This window comes from Castor canadensis, chromosome 11 (assembly GCF_047511655.1).
Source record: "Castor canadensis chromosome 11, mCasCan1.hap1v2, whole genome shotgun sequence".
NCBI lineage: Eukaryota > Metazoa > Chordata > Mammalia > Rodentia > Castoridae > Castor > Castor canadensis.
In genome coordinates this window covers 12,682,032-12,698,494 of record NC_133396.1, presented here as the reverse complement: position 1 = coordinate 12,698,494, position 16,463 = coordinate 12,682,032, and the positions used below count along the sequence as shown (strand labels likewise).

At 47.8% G+C, this 16,463-nt stretch overlaps 1 protein-coding gene across 4 annotated transcripts in view; it reads left to right on the top strand.

Moving 5' to 3' along the window:
- Axin2 (axin 2) overlaps window positions 1-7,516 on the top strand; it is a 29,588-nt gene extending 22,072 nt beyond the window's left edge. For all 4 annotated transcript variants that reach the window (XM_074045291.1, XM_074045292.1, XM_074045290.1 and 1 more), the window contains exons 7-11: window positions 63-257; window positions 545-763; window positions 1,332-1,427; window positions 2,598-2,765; window positions 6,018-7,516. In XM_074045291.1, the coding sequence (XP_073901392.1) occupies window positions 63-257; window positions 545-763; window positions 1,332-1,427; window positions 2,598-2,765; window positions 6,018-6,144 (805 nt within the window). In that variant the 3' untranslated portion in view covers window positions 6,145-7,516. The remainder of the gene's footprint in view (window positions 1-62; window positions 258-544; window positions 764-1,331; window positions 1,428-2,597; window positions 2,766-6,017) is intronic.
- The last annotated feature ends 8,947 nt before the right edge of the window (window positions 7,517-16,463 follow it).

Here is a 16,463-nt window from a genome sequence, read left to right as displayed (position 1 = left end):
ATTGAAGGAGTCCTGGAAAATTAATAGGGTGTCTGGGTTGGGTGGTTTTCTTTGTTCTACAGTGCACCCAGAGGCAGTACCTTGCCCAAACGAAATGGGAAAGGCACCGAGGCTGGCCTGGCCCTGCCCGCCAGGGAAGGAGGGGCCCCTGGTGGAACTGGAGCCCTGCAGCTTCCTGGAGAGGAAGGAGACCGGTCGCAGGATGTCTGGCAGTGGATGATGGAGAGCGAGCGGCAGAGCAAGCCCAAGCCCCACAGGTAAACACCACCCGGGCCTCAGCACAGAGACACTGTGGGATGGCTATTTCTGTAGTCGGCTGACACAAATGTGACTGTTTGCTCCTTCCATCTTAATATTGGATGTTGGACTGAGCAGACCACAAAAATGTCATGTTTTGGCAGTGACCCCTATTCATGTTATAGTAGAGTTATTTTCTTCTCTCTCTCAGAGCAGAATAGACAAGTTTCTATTGAAGTCACATTTTCCAGTTTTTCTAACCCATTTTCTTTTCTTTCTGCTTTCTCTCTCCTCATTCCTTGTTCAGTGCCCAAAGCACTAAAAAGGCTTACCCTTTGGAGTCTGCCCGTGTGTCCTCAGGTGAACGAGTCAGCCGGCACCACCTGTGGGGGGGCAGTGGGCACCCCCGCACCCATCCATTTACCCAGGACCCTGCAATGCCTCCTCTGACCCCACCCAATACTCTGGCGCAGCTGGAGGAGGCCTGCCGCAGGCTGGCGGAGGTATCGAAACCCCCAAAGCAGCGGTGAGTAGAAGGGGGGGCCCACAGAGGCTAAAGCAGAGGTTGGGTTTGGAGGTGGATACTGAGCCTCCCGGGAGGGGTTTTTTTTTCTCCCTGGGTGTCAGACCCTCCTCAGAGAGGAGGAATTGCTTTTGGCCAAGTAAGAGTCTCCTTTGCAGCCTGTGGAAATTGGTCTCTTTAGTTAGGCTCATTTCTGCCAGAGTTCAACCAGGGTCTGTTAGGCAAATCATGCCTAGAAGCAAGAGGGTGAATTTTAGTCATTCTTTACAAATCCCATTCCTTCATCATCGAAGACTGGTTTGATGAGGAAGTGAGCAGTCTTAACTGTCAAAGAATCAAGAACCTTGTACCCTTTGCCAGGACTAGGGGTGTTCTGTCCTGGGCTCCTGTGGGGTCAGGATGACTGCTCTAAGACATCTGTTAACACAAGGCCTTGGTTGGGTCTCCACAGGGATAGAAGTTGGGTCCATGTCTCTTCAGAGGGCCAAAGAGAGTAGTTTTCTGTTTGCTCCCCAGTTGTCTTGGGGTCAACAGTACATCGCTAAGTCCTTTGCCTTGGTTGTGTCCTCAGGTGTTGCATGGCCAGTCAGCAGAGGGATAGGAACCACTTGGCCACTGGTCAGGTGGGAACCCTGCCTTTCTCCAACTCAAGCCTGGCTCCAGAAGAGTGAGTGTCCTTGCATGCCGTTACTGGGATGCACTGAGTGGTTTACATTTCACGTCATTCATTATCTGGCATTGGGTTTTGTGAAACTCTTTAGTACATGAAGTGACCTTGATTTTAACACCAATGATGGGCAACAGTAAGTTAGATGTTGCATTGATCATGGGAAACCTGTCTACTGAGAAATAAAACATCCTAACCCAGCATTTCTGGTACCTGAAACCATTAGCAGATGGGTAAAAAGGACTCTGTATCTGGGTGGGAAATTTTCCCTCCTTGAACTTGCAAGTTAGTGGTACTGGAAATGTTTGTGTCACCCCTGAGCGGGAAGGTGATCTCCACTGATTGAGAAGACCATCATTGTGTCTTGCTTAGGGAAAACAGAGTATCTTTCCCCAAATTGGGCCATGGTTCTTTTCGTAAGTTTACATTTGGAAAAGGGACTGAAAAGCCCGGCAACAGTTTATTTACAGTATGGCGATTAGAAGCCTGTTACAGAAATGTAAAATAGTCTAAATAAAGTTTTCTTTCTTAGCTTTTTCATCCTGCTCAGTAAGCCATATTTGAAGATTGATTAAGCCACCCTTCTAGGCCCATTCCGTGTTTTAACTGATTGACCTTAAGTCTACCAGCTATCTGCATTAGACATTTTTTAAAACCACTCCACAGAAACTCAATAAACAGAACACTTGAAATGACTGTGGGCCACCCTCTTTTAGTTGGGTTCGTTCTGTTGGGTGGGCTTTCAAGCATTTTGAGTTCATGCCATCCAGGAAGGTGTACCCTGCTCTGCATTTGCCTCTACAGCGTCCCTGATTAGGGGAGCCTCTGAGGGTCCTAGACTTTGTCCTCTCCCTCTTCATTGATGAGCACCTTGTTTGGTGACAATGAAGAAAACGATGTCAATTTATATAACCAAAGGAAATCATCCCTTCCTGCATGCTCTGTGCAGATCATGTGGGACGGGACTGTGTGCCCACCAGTGGCCAACTTAGTAAAATAAGGGCCCTTCCTGCCCCAAGCCTCCCTTAAATTCCCAGCTCAGGCTCAGCGTTAGGAGACCATGCCTCGAATGCGCGCGCGCGTGTATGTGTGTGTGTGCGCGTGCGCGCACACATTTAAATGTATGTCTGCTTTAAGATGCTGAACTTGTGTATTCTGTCTTATTTTCAGTCACAAAGAGCCAAAGAAACTGGCAGGGGTCCATGCACTCCAGGCTAGTGAGTTGGTTGTCACTTACTTTTTCTGTGGAGAAGAAATTCCATACAGGAGGATGCTGAAGGCCCAGAGCTTGACCCTGGGCCACTTTAAAGAGCAGCTCAGCAAAAAGGGAAATTACAGGTAAGAGTCTTGGGGCTTTTTTCAGCTCTAGTTTGTTTGCTCAGGAGCCAGAGCCTCCTGTCCTGAGCAGGCCTTGGGGGAAGGGACTTACGAAGTATACGGTGAGGTTGTCCAATTGGACTGTTGGGCTTGGCTGTGTCACGGAGACTGCCTGAAATTAAGGGACTTAGGGTGGGCGGGGGCGTGCAGCAGGGAGAAGGCAGACTGATGAAGAGGGAGAAAGTGAAAGCACCACTTTCCTACTGACTTGGATCAAGGGAATACTTTCATCTTGGAGGCTCAGATATGGGCATAGACCATGGCTAGGAAAAATCACCATCGTGTTCCTTTCCCAGCCCTTCTGCCTGAGAATTTCCTCCCTGGGTTTGATGGGTCATCTGAAGTAGAGATGTTTTTTTTGTCCACAACAAAGAAGAGGCTGAACCTGGGGGAGGGCTCAGGGTGAATAGGGCTGGCCACTCTTCTGCCTGGGATTGGGTCTCACTGCCTTTTTTTTCCCTGCTGGGGCCTTAGGGAGGGAACATAACCTCCAGCCTACTTTCCTCATCTGCAGAGTAGAGGTGCCCTTGAGGAGGCCCACGCTGACCTTGGCAGGTCATTGAGAGGATGCTGAGAGCCGAGGAGGGTGAGGGTCAACCCTGAACCATTTCTTGGTCACTTCCCTCCTAGTGAGGGACAGGCGATGACTACCTCAGTTTATCCAAAGCTCTACCTTCCCCTTCTCTGTGGTGTTTGTCCCAAGGGAATATTATATGGGTTCTGCCTTGGGTGCAGAGCACAGCTGGGGCAAAAATGAGAAGAGCAGGACGTCAAGGACACCCTGAGGCGGTGTCTACTACTCAGCTCCTGCACCCAGGAAGTGCCTGCTCCTCATCGAAGTGCCCTGGGCCCTGTTCGGGGTTATAGCCCATGGCCAGTGGGTATTTCTGTCTCCAGAGCCAGGGGATGTGAGGGGAAAACCTAAGGGGCCTCACCTGCCAGGTGGGCGGCTGGCTCATGGGTACAGTTAAGCCCACCTGCAGAGCCCTGTGTGGCTTCATCGGTGACCCTGGCAGGAGGTCAGTTGGGCTGGGCAGGACCAGCAGTGCTACCTTGCATGGGAGGAGAACTGATGACTGGGCCCAGACCCTGCAGGTGACTGACCAGCAGGGCATGTAACTGGGCCTGGGTTTTTCCCTTATATACCTGGGAAGAGACAGTTCTGAAAAGTTATCAAAGGGACTAGGGACAGGCTTGGCTGCTGCTGCTGCTTTTAATCTTGAAAAGACACAGGTGAAACTAATTACACTAGTGTGCCTTTCCAGGGATTCATTTTGATCTTGGCTTTGACTTGGCTGGACTGTGAGGGGAACTACAGGTGACCTTCAGGGGAGAAGAGCCACAGAGTGACAAGCAGAGGCTTGGGGGGAAGGTGCCTCACTTAGCCACTTCGGCCACATCTGGCTCTGATTTTTTTTCCTAAGGCACATTTAATAAGCCTGGCTTTGAAGCCCTGGCTTCCCCTTTAATGCATAAAGACTCGCACAAATGGTCCACTTTCAAATTCTTTGCTGATTGGATCAGGCTGTGGGAAGGTCCTCCCAGCCACCTTATCTGTGCGGGGCCTGCAGGACTCAGTATCCTGCTGGGGGTAGTGGTGGGGACACAGAGTGCCATGCCTTGCCCCCTCCAGCAGGGCTCGAGACCTAACATCTCAGTTTGCACCCCTGGCCCCCACCCCAATAAAAAAGCTGAGTGAGGTTGGGGCTTTGGAGTGGGGACCTGGGCTGTGTTGAGTAATCTTAGCGTGGCAGGGGTTCAAAAAGCAAACAGTCCCTCCAGACATGCCAGACGCTATTGGTGCCAGATGTCAGAAGAAAGCAGAGTTTGCCACATAAAGAAAGCATGTTGCAGTGGAGAAAAAGAGGGCAAGGCGGTGTGTTTGAAGTCCTGGGGGTGGGACCACGGGAATGTTGCCTCTCCCCTGGCTGGAAGGGGTTGCGATTATGTAAAAGGTCATTTTGTGTTTGCTCTGAAAGACCATAGGAGTGGAAGCTGGGGCTTGAGGGGTGACAGGGTGGCGCATTGGGCTTCAAGTCTCTTACTTGGAAAAATTACTTTTTTCCACTGTCCCAGAACCCCTGGGCACTGGGGCCCCCTCTGTTTTTCTCACTGTCTTCTCTCACGCGCCCCTAAGAATTTTGACCCCACCCCCACCCCCAGGTGTGAAGCTTCCCCTCCCTGCCCCCTTCAGCCTAGCCCAGCCCAACCCAAAACACTGAAGACAAAGGCTCTGATGAGACCCAGACCCAAACTGTTCCTCATTTCAAGCAGCTGTGATTCACCTTCATTAAAGAGGAAAAAATTTAGTTCTTAACAGGGGAATTTTCTTTTTCTAAGAGAATAAAAACAAAATGTAACTCTAATCCTGAGATACAATGAACTGTTTTAGAGGATCCCCTGATCCCAGGGGACTGTGACCTTCCCTCTATGAGTGGCCTTTATAGGCTGGAAGTGACAGTTGGCAGGGTTGAGTTTAATCCCTTTGAGAGGGGTCTCCTTTGGTGGGAAAAGGCCTTGCTTAGTTTTCTCCTGGTTGGACCTGGCCAAAGACAGCGGTTGTTCCAAATGTGACTGTCCTGAGAGGGGCCATTGGTCTGTACAGTTAAACAACCTTAGAAGAGAGAATACTGGGGAGGGATAAGAGAAAGCTTTAATCAAAGACACAGGAGGAGGGCTTTCAGTGTTTGACACTGGAGAGAAGGCAGGGATGCAGGGGCAAGAAAGCTGGGTGTCATGGGGCCAGTGCTGTCTGCTCAATGCTGGAGTGAGCCTGAGGCTGACTGGGGACCATGAGGAAGTGTTGGCCCTTGGGCCCAGGAGAGTGGGAAGGACAGGTGGCCTCCAAACTGATGCTTCTGTACGGTTTTGCAGACTCGGGCTCTGCAAGTTAGGCTGGCCAAACCTGGAGCTGAGTCCTGGGTCTCTTTGAAGGACTCCTCCATCTTCTACCAATTGCTGCAGCAAATGAACCCCAGGCCTCTGCTCCCCCACCTCCCGCCTCCAACACGCCTTTTGTGTTGTGCGTGTATCCGGCAGCAGCAGTTCTGGGCGCTGGCTGCTGCCTGACCTTCCTCCCCGTGAGCCCCGGCTCAAGTGGACAGCAGTTCACTGACGCACCTGCTGTCACCTTGTTCTCCATGTTGGCAGGCCTTCTTTAAAACAGTGTAAGATGACGCCATTTCAACAGCTTTTGCCCTTTTGCCTTTTAAGGTATTACTTCAAAAAAGCTAGTGACGAGTTTGCCTGCGGCGCGGTTTTTGAGGAGATCTGGGACGATGAGACAGAGCTGCCGATGTATGAAGGCCGGATTCTGGGCAAAGTGGAGAGGATCGATTGAGCCCTGGGGGTCTGGCTTTGGTGCACTGTGGAGCCTGAAGCTCACCAGACCTGTCTTGGACCTAAGCGACAGCCACAAACCATTCTGAAGGAAAATTAAACCAATGAAGAAAGACAAAGTCTAGGGAAGCGTTGGCCATTGGGCCTTGGGGAGGGTGGGGGAGGTTGTTTTCATTATTCATGAGCTGGGTACTGAGACAAGAAAAGCCTGAACTATTTATTAAAAACATGACCACTCTTGGCTATTGAGGATGCTGACTGTGTTTGAGAGACTGCCATACATAATATATGACTTCCTAGGGATCTGAAATCCATAAACTAAGAGAAACTGTGTATAGCTTACCTGAACAGAGTCCTTACTGATATTTATTGAACAATTGATTCCCCTGTCCCCAGTTTATGGATATGCTGCTTTAAACACAGAAGGGGGAGGGAGGAAATTTGTTCTGTCTGAACTTAGGAGCTGAGCTAGCAGTGCATTCACGATTCCTTCGTTAACAGAGGAATAGGCTTTGTACTTTTTCTCCAAGTGAAGACAGACTTTTAAAAAAAAAATGGCGTGCTACTATTGACACTTGCAGAAATTGGTGCATCCCCCCCCCCCCCCCGTGCTGCTCTGTTTGTCAAAAAACTCTTGAGGGTTGGCTGCGTTGCAACATCATCGCTACTTTGGTGGTGTCATATTGGGTGGGGTGGTCCATCGTGGAGAGGGGGAGCCTTCACCCTGTAACTGAGGCTGTACATCTGTAGCCGCCTCACCCAGTCCCAAGGTCCAGGGGCTGAGCCGGCCTTGTGGTTCAAGTTTGCGCTTTTAGTGAAGTGAAAAGTTCCTTGTTTTTGTTCTCTTTTTTTTTTTTTATCAGTCTTTGGACCACCGCCATTCAGGAAACTCCCCACTGTCCAGCCACCCCTGGTCCCCCTGCAAGGATGTGGGGAGACCTAGCAGCACCTCTCCTTCTGACCCCTTCACCTGGATGTTCGGGTTGTGTCAAGTGAATCTGTACCTTCTGTTTGCCATTCTTACCTGTACTATACGTCTGTATATAGTGTACGGCAAAGAGTATTAATCCACTATCTCTAGTGCTTGACTTTGAATCAGTACAGTACCTGTACCGGCACGGGGTGTCGCTCCGTGCGTCGCCCTATATTGAGGGCTCAAGCTTTCCCTTGTTTTTTGAAAGGGGTTTATGTATAAATATATTTTATGCCTTTTTATTACAAGTCTTGTAGTCAATGACTTTTGTCATGGCATTTTGTTCTACTTATACTGTAAATTATGCATTATAAAGAGTTCATTTAAGGAAAATTACTTGGTACAATAATTATTGTAATTAAGAGATGTAGCCTTTATTAAAATTTTATATTTTTCAAAACACTGGCCTCGTCTTTGAGTCTCCAGGGTGGGAGCAGGACCAAGGGACTATTTTGTATGTGAGAGTCAGTGCTTGGTTTCTCACCTTGCATGACCTGGGCTGTAATGGACTTAGCTGGCCTGAGTCTTCCCTGAAGTTTGGTAAAACTCTTTCCTCAAATCACCTGGTTCCTGGCTGAGGCTTCTTGCCATGAAGGAGCTATAGCATCTTTCTCTCTACCTCTACATTCAGCTGCTTCCCCCCAGGTGTATGTCTCCCATCTAGCCAGGTAGGTGCAGGTGATAGGGGCTGAGTCGGCCTCCCAAGGGACTTACATTTCATTTCATGTCTGAAGTGCAGAAAGCCCTTCTGAAAATAGATTTGTGGCCCTGGAATGGCAGGTGACACCAGTGGGCTTTGAGGTCAATGCTGTCCAACTACCCTGCCTGTTCTGGGATCTGACCTGAATGATCAGATGACTACTGACCACATCAAATGGCTTTATTTCCAGCCTTCATCTGGGTTCTGGGCCGGTCGGGAGCAAAGATCAGATAGTCTAGGAGGCAGCAGATGGAGTTTCTGTTCCATTTCATGGAAGTTGGTGAGCCGTTCCCAAGCATGTGTCCTTCCCCATGCACGGGACAGCCAGGCTAGGGTTTGGAGAGCAACTCTGCCTAAGGGGTTCCACAGTGAAGCCTTTTTTAAGCATTCGGTGATGGTGGGCAGGGTCTGTATGTAGTCCAGTTGGTAGAGCACTTGCTTAACATGCGGGAGACCGTGGGTTTGATCCCTAGCACTGAAAAAGATGTGATGGTATACTTAGACTTCTTGTGTGCTGGGTTTTCATGAAGTTGGGGTTTGCAGTGAATCTGGTTTGGTTTTTGTTACTGCTACCAACTGATATCAGGCTGACAGGATAAAACCAGGGCCCTGGCCACATTCAGGCAGAGGGACTTGCTTTGAGCAGTCTTGGCAGCACAGCAGTGATCTGAGTCTAGGCTGGGTATAGCTAAGTGAGTTGTTCTGTTGTGCATGGTGCGGACGGGGTTTATTGTTGTCTTTGGGCTTCTTGACTCATCCAAGGAGGAGAATAATGAGGTGAGGGCTTGGGGCTTTTACAAACCTGGGCTCAGTTCCCAGCACTACTGCTCTCTGGGGGACTATGGGCTAGTGCTTGGTATGTTAGCTGTATTTGTGACATCATTGGACTAATGACCATTCATGCTCCTACTTCTTAAGTTTTTTATGATGCTAAGAACACTTAATATGATACACCCTTAACACATTTAAGAATACAATACAGTATTATGTGTGTAGAAATATTGAACTTACTCATTATGCATAATTGAGACTTCATGCTGATTGATTGGCAAATCATTACCCCCTCCCCCTTGACCCTGATGACCACCATTTTACTCTGGTTCTCTGAGTGACTATTTTAAATACCTTGAATCCGGCACTATTTGTGCTGTGGCTCATTTAGCATGGTGTTCTTTAGGGTTTATCCATGTCACATTGTAGGATTTCCTTTTTAAAGGCGGAATGGTATTCTGTTGTATGTATAGACCACATTTTCTTTAGCTATCCACCCAATAAGGGACATTGAGGTTGTTTCCACTTCTTGGTGATTGTGAATGGTGCTAAAATGAATATGGCAGTACAGATAATTTGGCAAGATTCTGATGTCAATTTGTTTTAATTAACACCCAGAGTGGGATTGCTGGGTCATACGCTGATCCTATTTTTAACTTTCTGAGGAATCCCTGCAGAGTTTTCTAAGGCAGTTGCACCATTTTGCATTCCCATGAACTGACACAAGCATTCCAACTTCACATCCTCACCAACACTTGTTTTTGTAGCAGCCATCCTAGCAGGCATGAAATGATAGCTTATTGTAGTTTTAATTTTTATTTCCCTGGTGTTTGGTGATGTCGACCATATTTTCATATACCTGTAGATCATTTATGTCTTTGGAGAAAGAAGCTTTTAGCCCATTTGTGAATTGGGTTAAATTTGTTTTGCTACAGAGTTGGAGAAGTTCCTAATATATTCTTGAACTGTGTACTTCTAGTTCTTAGAGGGGCCTGATTTCTCTGCTTTCTCATTTTCACAATCAGGAGCTCTTGCTGATGGAATGGCTCAGGTGTAGAGTGCCTGCCTACCAAGTGTGACGCCCTGAATTCAAGCCCCAACACCACCAAAACAAAACAAAAAAAAATGTAACAATCGGGCTCTTAACTCTGAGGATGTGCTTCCAGGGTTTTGAGACCTTGAACTTGCTTGCAAAACCACCTGTGCATGCCTTTCTCTACAGCGAGCTCAACAGATTCTTAAAGGGATCCATGCCTCGAAAGAAAACACCAAACAACCCATGGCTTGGGCTGTCAGTCTCTTCTGGCCCCAAATCACTTAAAAAAACCTTTCCATCCCTCCTTCAGTCACAACATCTGAGTCATGTGTGAGCTCGTGAGAGATGCAGATACCCACCTCCCAGCTCACCAGATGGCGGGTGTCTGTGTTCTTCCGCAGGTGATTCATGTGCACAATAGGGTTACCTTGCCCTTGCCCTCTCTGCCTCCTCCAGCTCCAGTGCAGGTTCATGTACTTTTGTCTTTGCTTTCTTGGTATTCCGATGGTTCTACCTAGTCGTATCAAGAGCAGACTGGGTCGGGCTAACCAGAGCTGGAATTCACTTGGAGTTAGTTGTGTCATGCTGGGCAGACACAGTTTTCTCATGTGTTCAGTGAGTACAATAAATGTGTCATCTTTCCAGAGGTGTGTGGTGCTGGTGTGGGTGGGAATCCCATGCAGGGCCTCACCACTGTTATCATTTGCACTTGGAGTAGAAACTCACTATGTAGCTCAGCTGGCCATAAACTCTGGATCTTCCTGTCTCAGCCTCCTGAGTGCAGGGATTACAGGAGTAAAATACCATATCCAGCTTTGAGACCCAAGGTTGGCTCCAGCCCCAAGTCTGTTTCCAAATTAAGGAGTGTGCAAAGCCATTTGCCCACTGCCTTCTTGGTTCTGGGCCAGGGGAAGGAGGACCAGGAGCCAGACCACAGTGTGCAGCAAGAAGGGTGCGAGGGTGGAATTTCTACCCCTGGGATCAAACCCAGGGCCTCATGCATGCTAGGTACGTGCTTTCTCTACCACTAAGCCCTCTAATGACTTCATCTTAACCTATGTCACCATGACCCTATTTCCAAATAAGTCCACATTCTGAAGAGTGGGAGTTAAGACTTCACTCTGTCTCTTTGGGAAGATACAATTTTACTGTTGCCCATATTCTAGAGTGTGTTTGTCCTCTGATAAAATTGTCACAAGTACATTTTTGTCCTCACAGAAAAAGAAAATCACAAATCTTTCATAAAACCTTTAAGTATCACCTCTGGGAGAAACTTAGTATTGCTGCATGCAAGACTTCCTTCCCAGCCCATCCTTTCAGTCCTCCTTTACCCACCTAAGCCCACAAAGCCAGCTTTGGGTCAGGTGCATTCTCTCCTGATCACTACACTCAGCTAGCTCCTCTCTTCATTTCTATCCAGCCTGGGTCCAACTGGAAAATCCAAGTGAACTAAGTCTTTGCCAACTGAAGATGAAACTAGAATTGGACCCTTTCTCTTATTGTCCATGGGAGGCAAGACAGGATGAAAAGCAGGGGACACAACTGCCCCTCCACAAACCATCTCAGTGACCAGGATAGAAAACCCTGAAATAGGTCACTGGAAGAAATTATGGAATCTTGGTTGCTGAAGATTTCCAGGTAGAGAACAGAACATGACAAGCTTTCCTTGCCTTTATTCCTCTCCTGGTTCAGGGGCCATTCTTCCCTGCTGGGCACCCATGTTTCTTCCTTTTAGGATTCTGAGTTTGGTGCACTCTGGGAGTATAACTCCACCAGATTCTTTCAAGGGAAGGGATTAGCTACCTGATTGTGGGGTGTGTGTGTGTGTGTGTGTGTGTGTGTGTGTGTGTGTGTGTGTGTTTTGGGAGGGAGAGTCTTTCTGACTTTTGGGGAAGATTTCTGTGCTGGTTGGGAACTTCAGTTGTCAATGAAGTCTCAGCTTCCATCCCCAACAGGCAATGGCTTGTGTGGTATCTATTTCCACCAGGGTAAAGTCACTTGTGATAGTCGGTTTCAGAAATGATTTGTGAATTGTTGTTGAGCATTTGGGCGGGGGGAAGAGGACAGCAAGAAGCAATTAGTCTTCTGATCAACATGGTTTGTCAACATGAAAGATTTTGGCTGACACATCCACCAGATGACACCCAGTTCTTGGCATGGCTAAGATGGCCACAAGGCCTTTGTTCATTCATCCAGCCTGAAGAAGCCCAGGAGGCGATGGAGGGAGGGAAACCACGCTGGGGGAGGGTCACAGCTGCTGCACATCTGAGCCCTATTCCTGGGCATAGGCCAGGCTTGGTGGGATGGGAGGCCTGGGCTGCCAGACCCAGCCTCAGCCCCTCCCAATCTCTCTTTAGGGGGCAGGACAGATTTAGCCACCTGCTTCCAGTCAGCCAGAGACCATTGTCCAGGCTGAGGGACAGAGAAATGGTGAGAAACTGAATAAACAGAAAACTGGATTGTGAGAGTGAAAGTTTGACCTAAGCTGACAGGAACTTAAGGGAATTTTCCCCTTAAGTTTTACTTTTCCCGGCCTTAAAAATAAATAGCCATGGTAGAAAATTTGAAAAACACACAGAATTATAGGACTGGTGACATGGCTCAAGTGGTGGAGAACTAGGCAGCTGGCAAGTGTGAGGACTTGAGTTCAAAATCCAAAAAAAAAGGAAAGAAACCACACAGAATTATAAAAAAAAGAAATCTCTGAGATACTGATTTTTTGTATTTCTTTCCAATATATGATGTGCTCTATTGCTCCAGAAAGTGTTCTTAGTATCTCATAATTTTTCAGGAAGAATCTGTCTGTGTGAAGATTTTCATTGTTTCAACTGGATGTTGTGGCCATTTCTGTAGACAACCTTCACCATGGTTCAGAACTGTTGGATTCCTCTTCCTTTTCTAGCAAGAGGCAGAGCACAGCCTCTCTTACTTGGCAGCAGAAGGTGGGCTAAGCCCAGAGTGGGTTCTGGACTTCCCAGGAACTGTGTAATAAGACTCTGGACTGATTTGTCTGCTACTTGCCTGGTTCCATTGCTCCATGCCTTCCACCTTTGTACAAGATCTGATGAGGTCTTGTTTCTGGTCCTAGTATCTCTACCCTTTCAATCTGACTCACTGTCTTTTCAGCCATCTCCCTTTGAGAATCCATAAATGACACTCTTGCAACGCCATCTGGAATCTCAGCTGCACAAAATCCCATGTTCTCAATCTGATAATATGGTTCTCCTTTGGGGAATACCTCTCAGCTACAAAGATGAACAAATGATCTGATCGATTAGTATATTCCATCACTTTGGCTACCATGATTGATTCAGTGTTGGACATGTGACTTAAGCTGGTCCAATGAGAGTCAGCCCTGGGATTTGTGTCAGGAATTCAGAGAATGAAGTGGTCTCTTTCTACTGGGGCTTATAAAATGATAGAATAAAAGCTGGAGCTGCTAGGAGTCTTGCTATGAAGAGCTCCCACCTGGAGTTGAAACTAACAAGGAAGAAATCAGAGTCACAAGAGTGTGGGGTGGGGACAGAGGAGATAGGGGACAGAGGATCCAATGACATCACTTGGATCCTTAGATTCAACTGAGAGCCCAGCCTTGTGAGCTAATAAATCCTATCATCATCAATTTATCCCTAAGTCAATTTGATAGATTTTTGTTAGGCCTGACCAAAGTAATTCTATATAATATGGTCCCAGTCCCCCAGGGGCGGGGGGAGGGGTGGAAAATCTATTCTCAGGGCCAATTTGGATGTCACAGTACCCAAGTTCCTAGGGGTGGGAGAGCTCAGGTATGCACATCACATGGCCAAAGAAGAGACAATGAAGAGGGGAAACTGGCCACTTTAAAAACACAAGATGAGAGTGATACAGAGATGCCTCAAGTTCAAGTCACAGAGGATGCCATGCTCAGATTCTGGCAACCAAAGCTTAGCCTACCCATGGCTTTGATGTAAGGATTCCTGTGACCTAAGCCCAGGGAGGCCTTCTAATTGGGCTCCTCATAAAAGGTACTTCTGAGTTGAGACTTTAAGGTCCTAGGAACCATTAGGAGAGGTGTGGACAGATAATTCCAGGAGACAGAAGAGCTGGCTGAAGACAAGAAGGTAGGGAAGAGGGGTCGCTATAAAGGTAGGGCAGGGGGGTAAGCGAGCCTGAGCTCTTTCAGGCTGAACTCCACTAAGGGAAGTCAGCTTTGTTCTGGAGGAGCTGAGCCCTGAAGGCCTGGAAGGATGGAGGAGAGAGAGACTGAGGAAGTGAGAGAGCTGCAGCTGCTACTAAACAGTCCTTCTTTCCCATTTCCACTTCTCTTCCTCCTCTTCTTCCGCCATCTTTTCCTTCCTCCCCACTTCTTTCTTCCTCCACCATTTCACTATCTCCCTCCCCATTTCTCCCCCTCCTCCTCTACTGTTCCCCCTTCACCCCCACCTCTCTTTTACCCATTCTCCCACTCTTTCCCCTCCTTCTTCTCCCTTTCCTTCTTCTTTCTCTCCTTAATTCTGCTTTCCCACCTCCTTTATTCTCAGTCTTTTCCTCCTCTTTCCCTTTTTTAATCCTGCCTCCTACTCCTCTCCCCTCCCCTTCTTCCCCCTCCTGTCCTCTTCCTGCTTTTCTCCCTCTCCTTTCTAGAGACCAATACACTGGGAGCTGGTGGAGCCTGGCTCCTGCCATTCAGCAGCCATCATCCCAACAAGCTTATTTGGGCCAAGAGATGCTCCACCCCAAAGCCCCAGTCATCCCCCCTCGCCCCCCAAAAAAGGGCCCTCCTGGCAGGGATTCTCCCACAACCAGCTCTAGGAAGGAGGTCCTGAGACTAAAGAAGGGTGCAGGGAAGCCGCCTGGCAAGAAGGGAAGTGAGGACGGAGCTGACTTTCTTGTTATTATTTTTCTCCCCTGGGGGCCACAGGCAAAGACTTCTGGGCTTGGAGTCTTTATAGATTCTCACTCCCTTGGCAACCCTGTGCTCCTGTCCAACCCGGAGTGTTTAATTACCAAGGAAAAGAATGATTTTTTTTTCTTCCCTGAGAATCCATTTAATTATTTGATTGCACAGTAACCAAAGAGTGTGAGAGGCCTGTAGCCAGAAGGGACTTCAAAGCAATACCTTGATGTTGCTGAGTGGGGCATTAATAGGTTCTGAAGGAGGAGGCTGCAAAAGAGGGGGAAAGTATTCAGAGCGCCTGAGATCCTGCCAGCAATCTCGAAAAATGCATAAACACTGGAATGCTTGCCGGAGAGGGAAGGAGAGTTCAAAGGGACTGGGAGAGTTTTCATGTAAAGTTTAGAGTTTAAGGCGTGACTGTTGGCTACGGGAGACTCAGCGTTTGAACTCTTGTTTATTGAAAACAGTTTCCCAGCCATTCAGCGGGTTCCTAAAGACAACAGAGAAATGCAGACTTTTTCAGCGTGGAAGATTTAAAAGCTTCATTGATTTCTACCTAGGGTTCGCCTCGCCTGTTCTTTTGTGTCTTCTCTCTTTCTTTTCATATTTATTTATTTTTTTCTTGGATCAGGTTTTTAAAATCCCACTATCAGAGGGAGCTGGCAGCAGAGAGAGAGAGAGAGAGAGAGAGAGAGACAGAGAGACAGAGAGAGAGAGAGATCTTCCTCTATCTGTACTACAGGGCAGGCCACCTGCCCCATCTTCTGGGGGGCAGGGCGGGGGGAGCTGGGGTTTGATGGTGCTCCCATCTCCAGGTCCCATGGGAGCCCTAGGGGACCGAGTTCTTTCGGAGGGGAGGGCTAAGGCCTGAGTTCTGGATTCCAGGTCCTGCTCTGGCTTGCTCAGAGGGCTCAAAGGGGGTTTTCCCCCTTTCTCTGCTCCTCTTCCTTTCCAGGACCTGTCACCATATCTGCTCTCAGGTAGGACTCAGAAAAGGTCTTCCATGCCTGCTTTCCAAACCTAGGGACATAGGCCAGTCTCCTGTAGTTGCCCAACAATGCTTTGATGAGAGAGAGAATTAAAAAAAGGACCACATTTTAAAGAGGAGTTAAATAATTCTAGGAGAGCCCTTAAGCCATGGAATGCTCTAGACCTTGAAGGCCTCGTTTTGCTGATAATGACCAAGCCATTTGTGATATCTGGTCAATCTCATTGTTCCCAGGTCAGGAAGAAGTGAACTTTATCTTACAGGCTAAGCTGGTCCTCAGGAAGCAGGAGACAGCTCGGGACAGAGCCAGTACTTCATTTCCTTATCCAATTTCTCTATAACTCAATGATAGACTTTTTTTTTCTTTTATTATTCATATGTGCATACAAGGCTTGGGTCATTTCTCCCCCCTGCCCCACCCCCTCCCTTACCACCCACTCCGCCCCCTCCCTCTCCCCCCCACCCTCTCAATACCCAGCAGAAACTATTTTGCCCTTATTTCTAATTTTGTTGTAGAGAGAGTATAAGCCATAATAGAAAGGAACAAGGGTTTTTGCTGGTTGAGATAAGGATAGCTATACAGGGAGTTGACTCACATTGTGCGTGGGTGTTACCTTCTAGGTTAATTCTTTTTGATCTAACCTTTTCTCTAGTTCCTGGTCCCCTTTTCCTATTGGCTTCAGTTGCTTTTAAGGTATCTGCTTTAGTTTCTCTGCATTAAGGGCAACAAATGCTAGCTAATTTTTTAGGTGTCTTACCTATCCTCACCCCTCCCTTATGTGCTAAAGCTTTTATCATGTGCTCAAAGTCCAATCCCCTTGTTGTGTTTGCCCTTGATCTAATGTCCTCATATGAGGGAGAACATACGATTTTTGGTCTTTTGGGCCAGGCTAACCTCACTCAGAATGATGTTCTCCAATTCCATCCATTAATGATAGACTTTTTAAATGTCCAGCTGAATAATAAATTAAAAAGT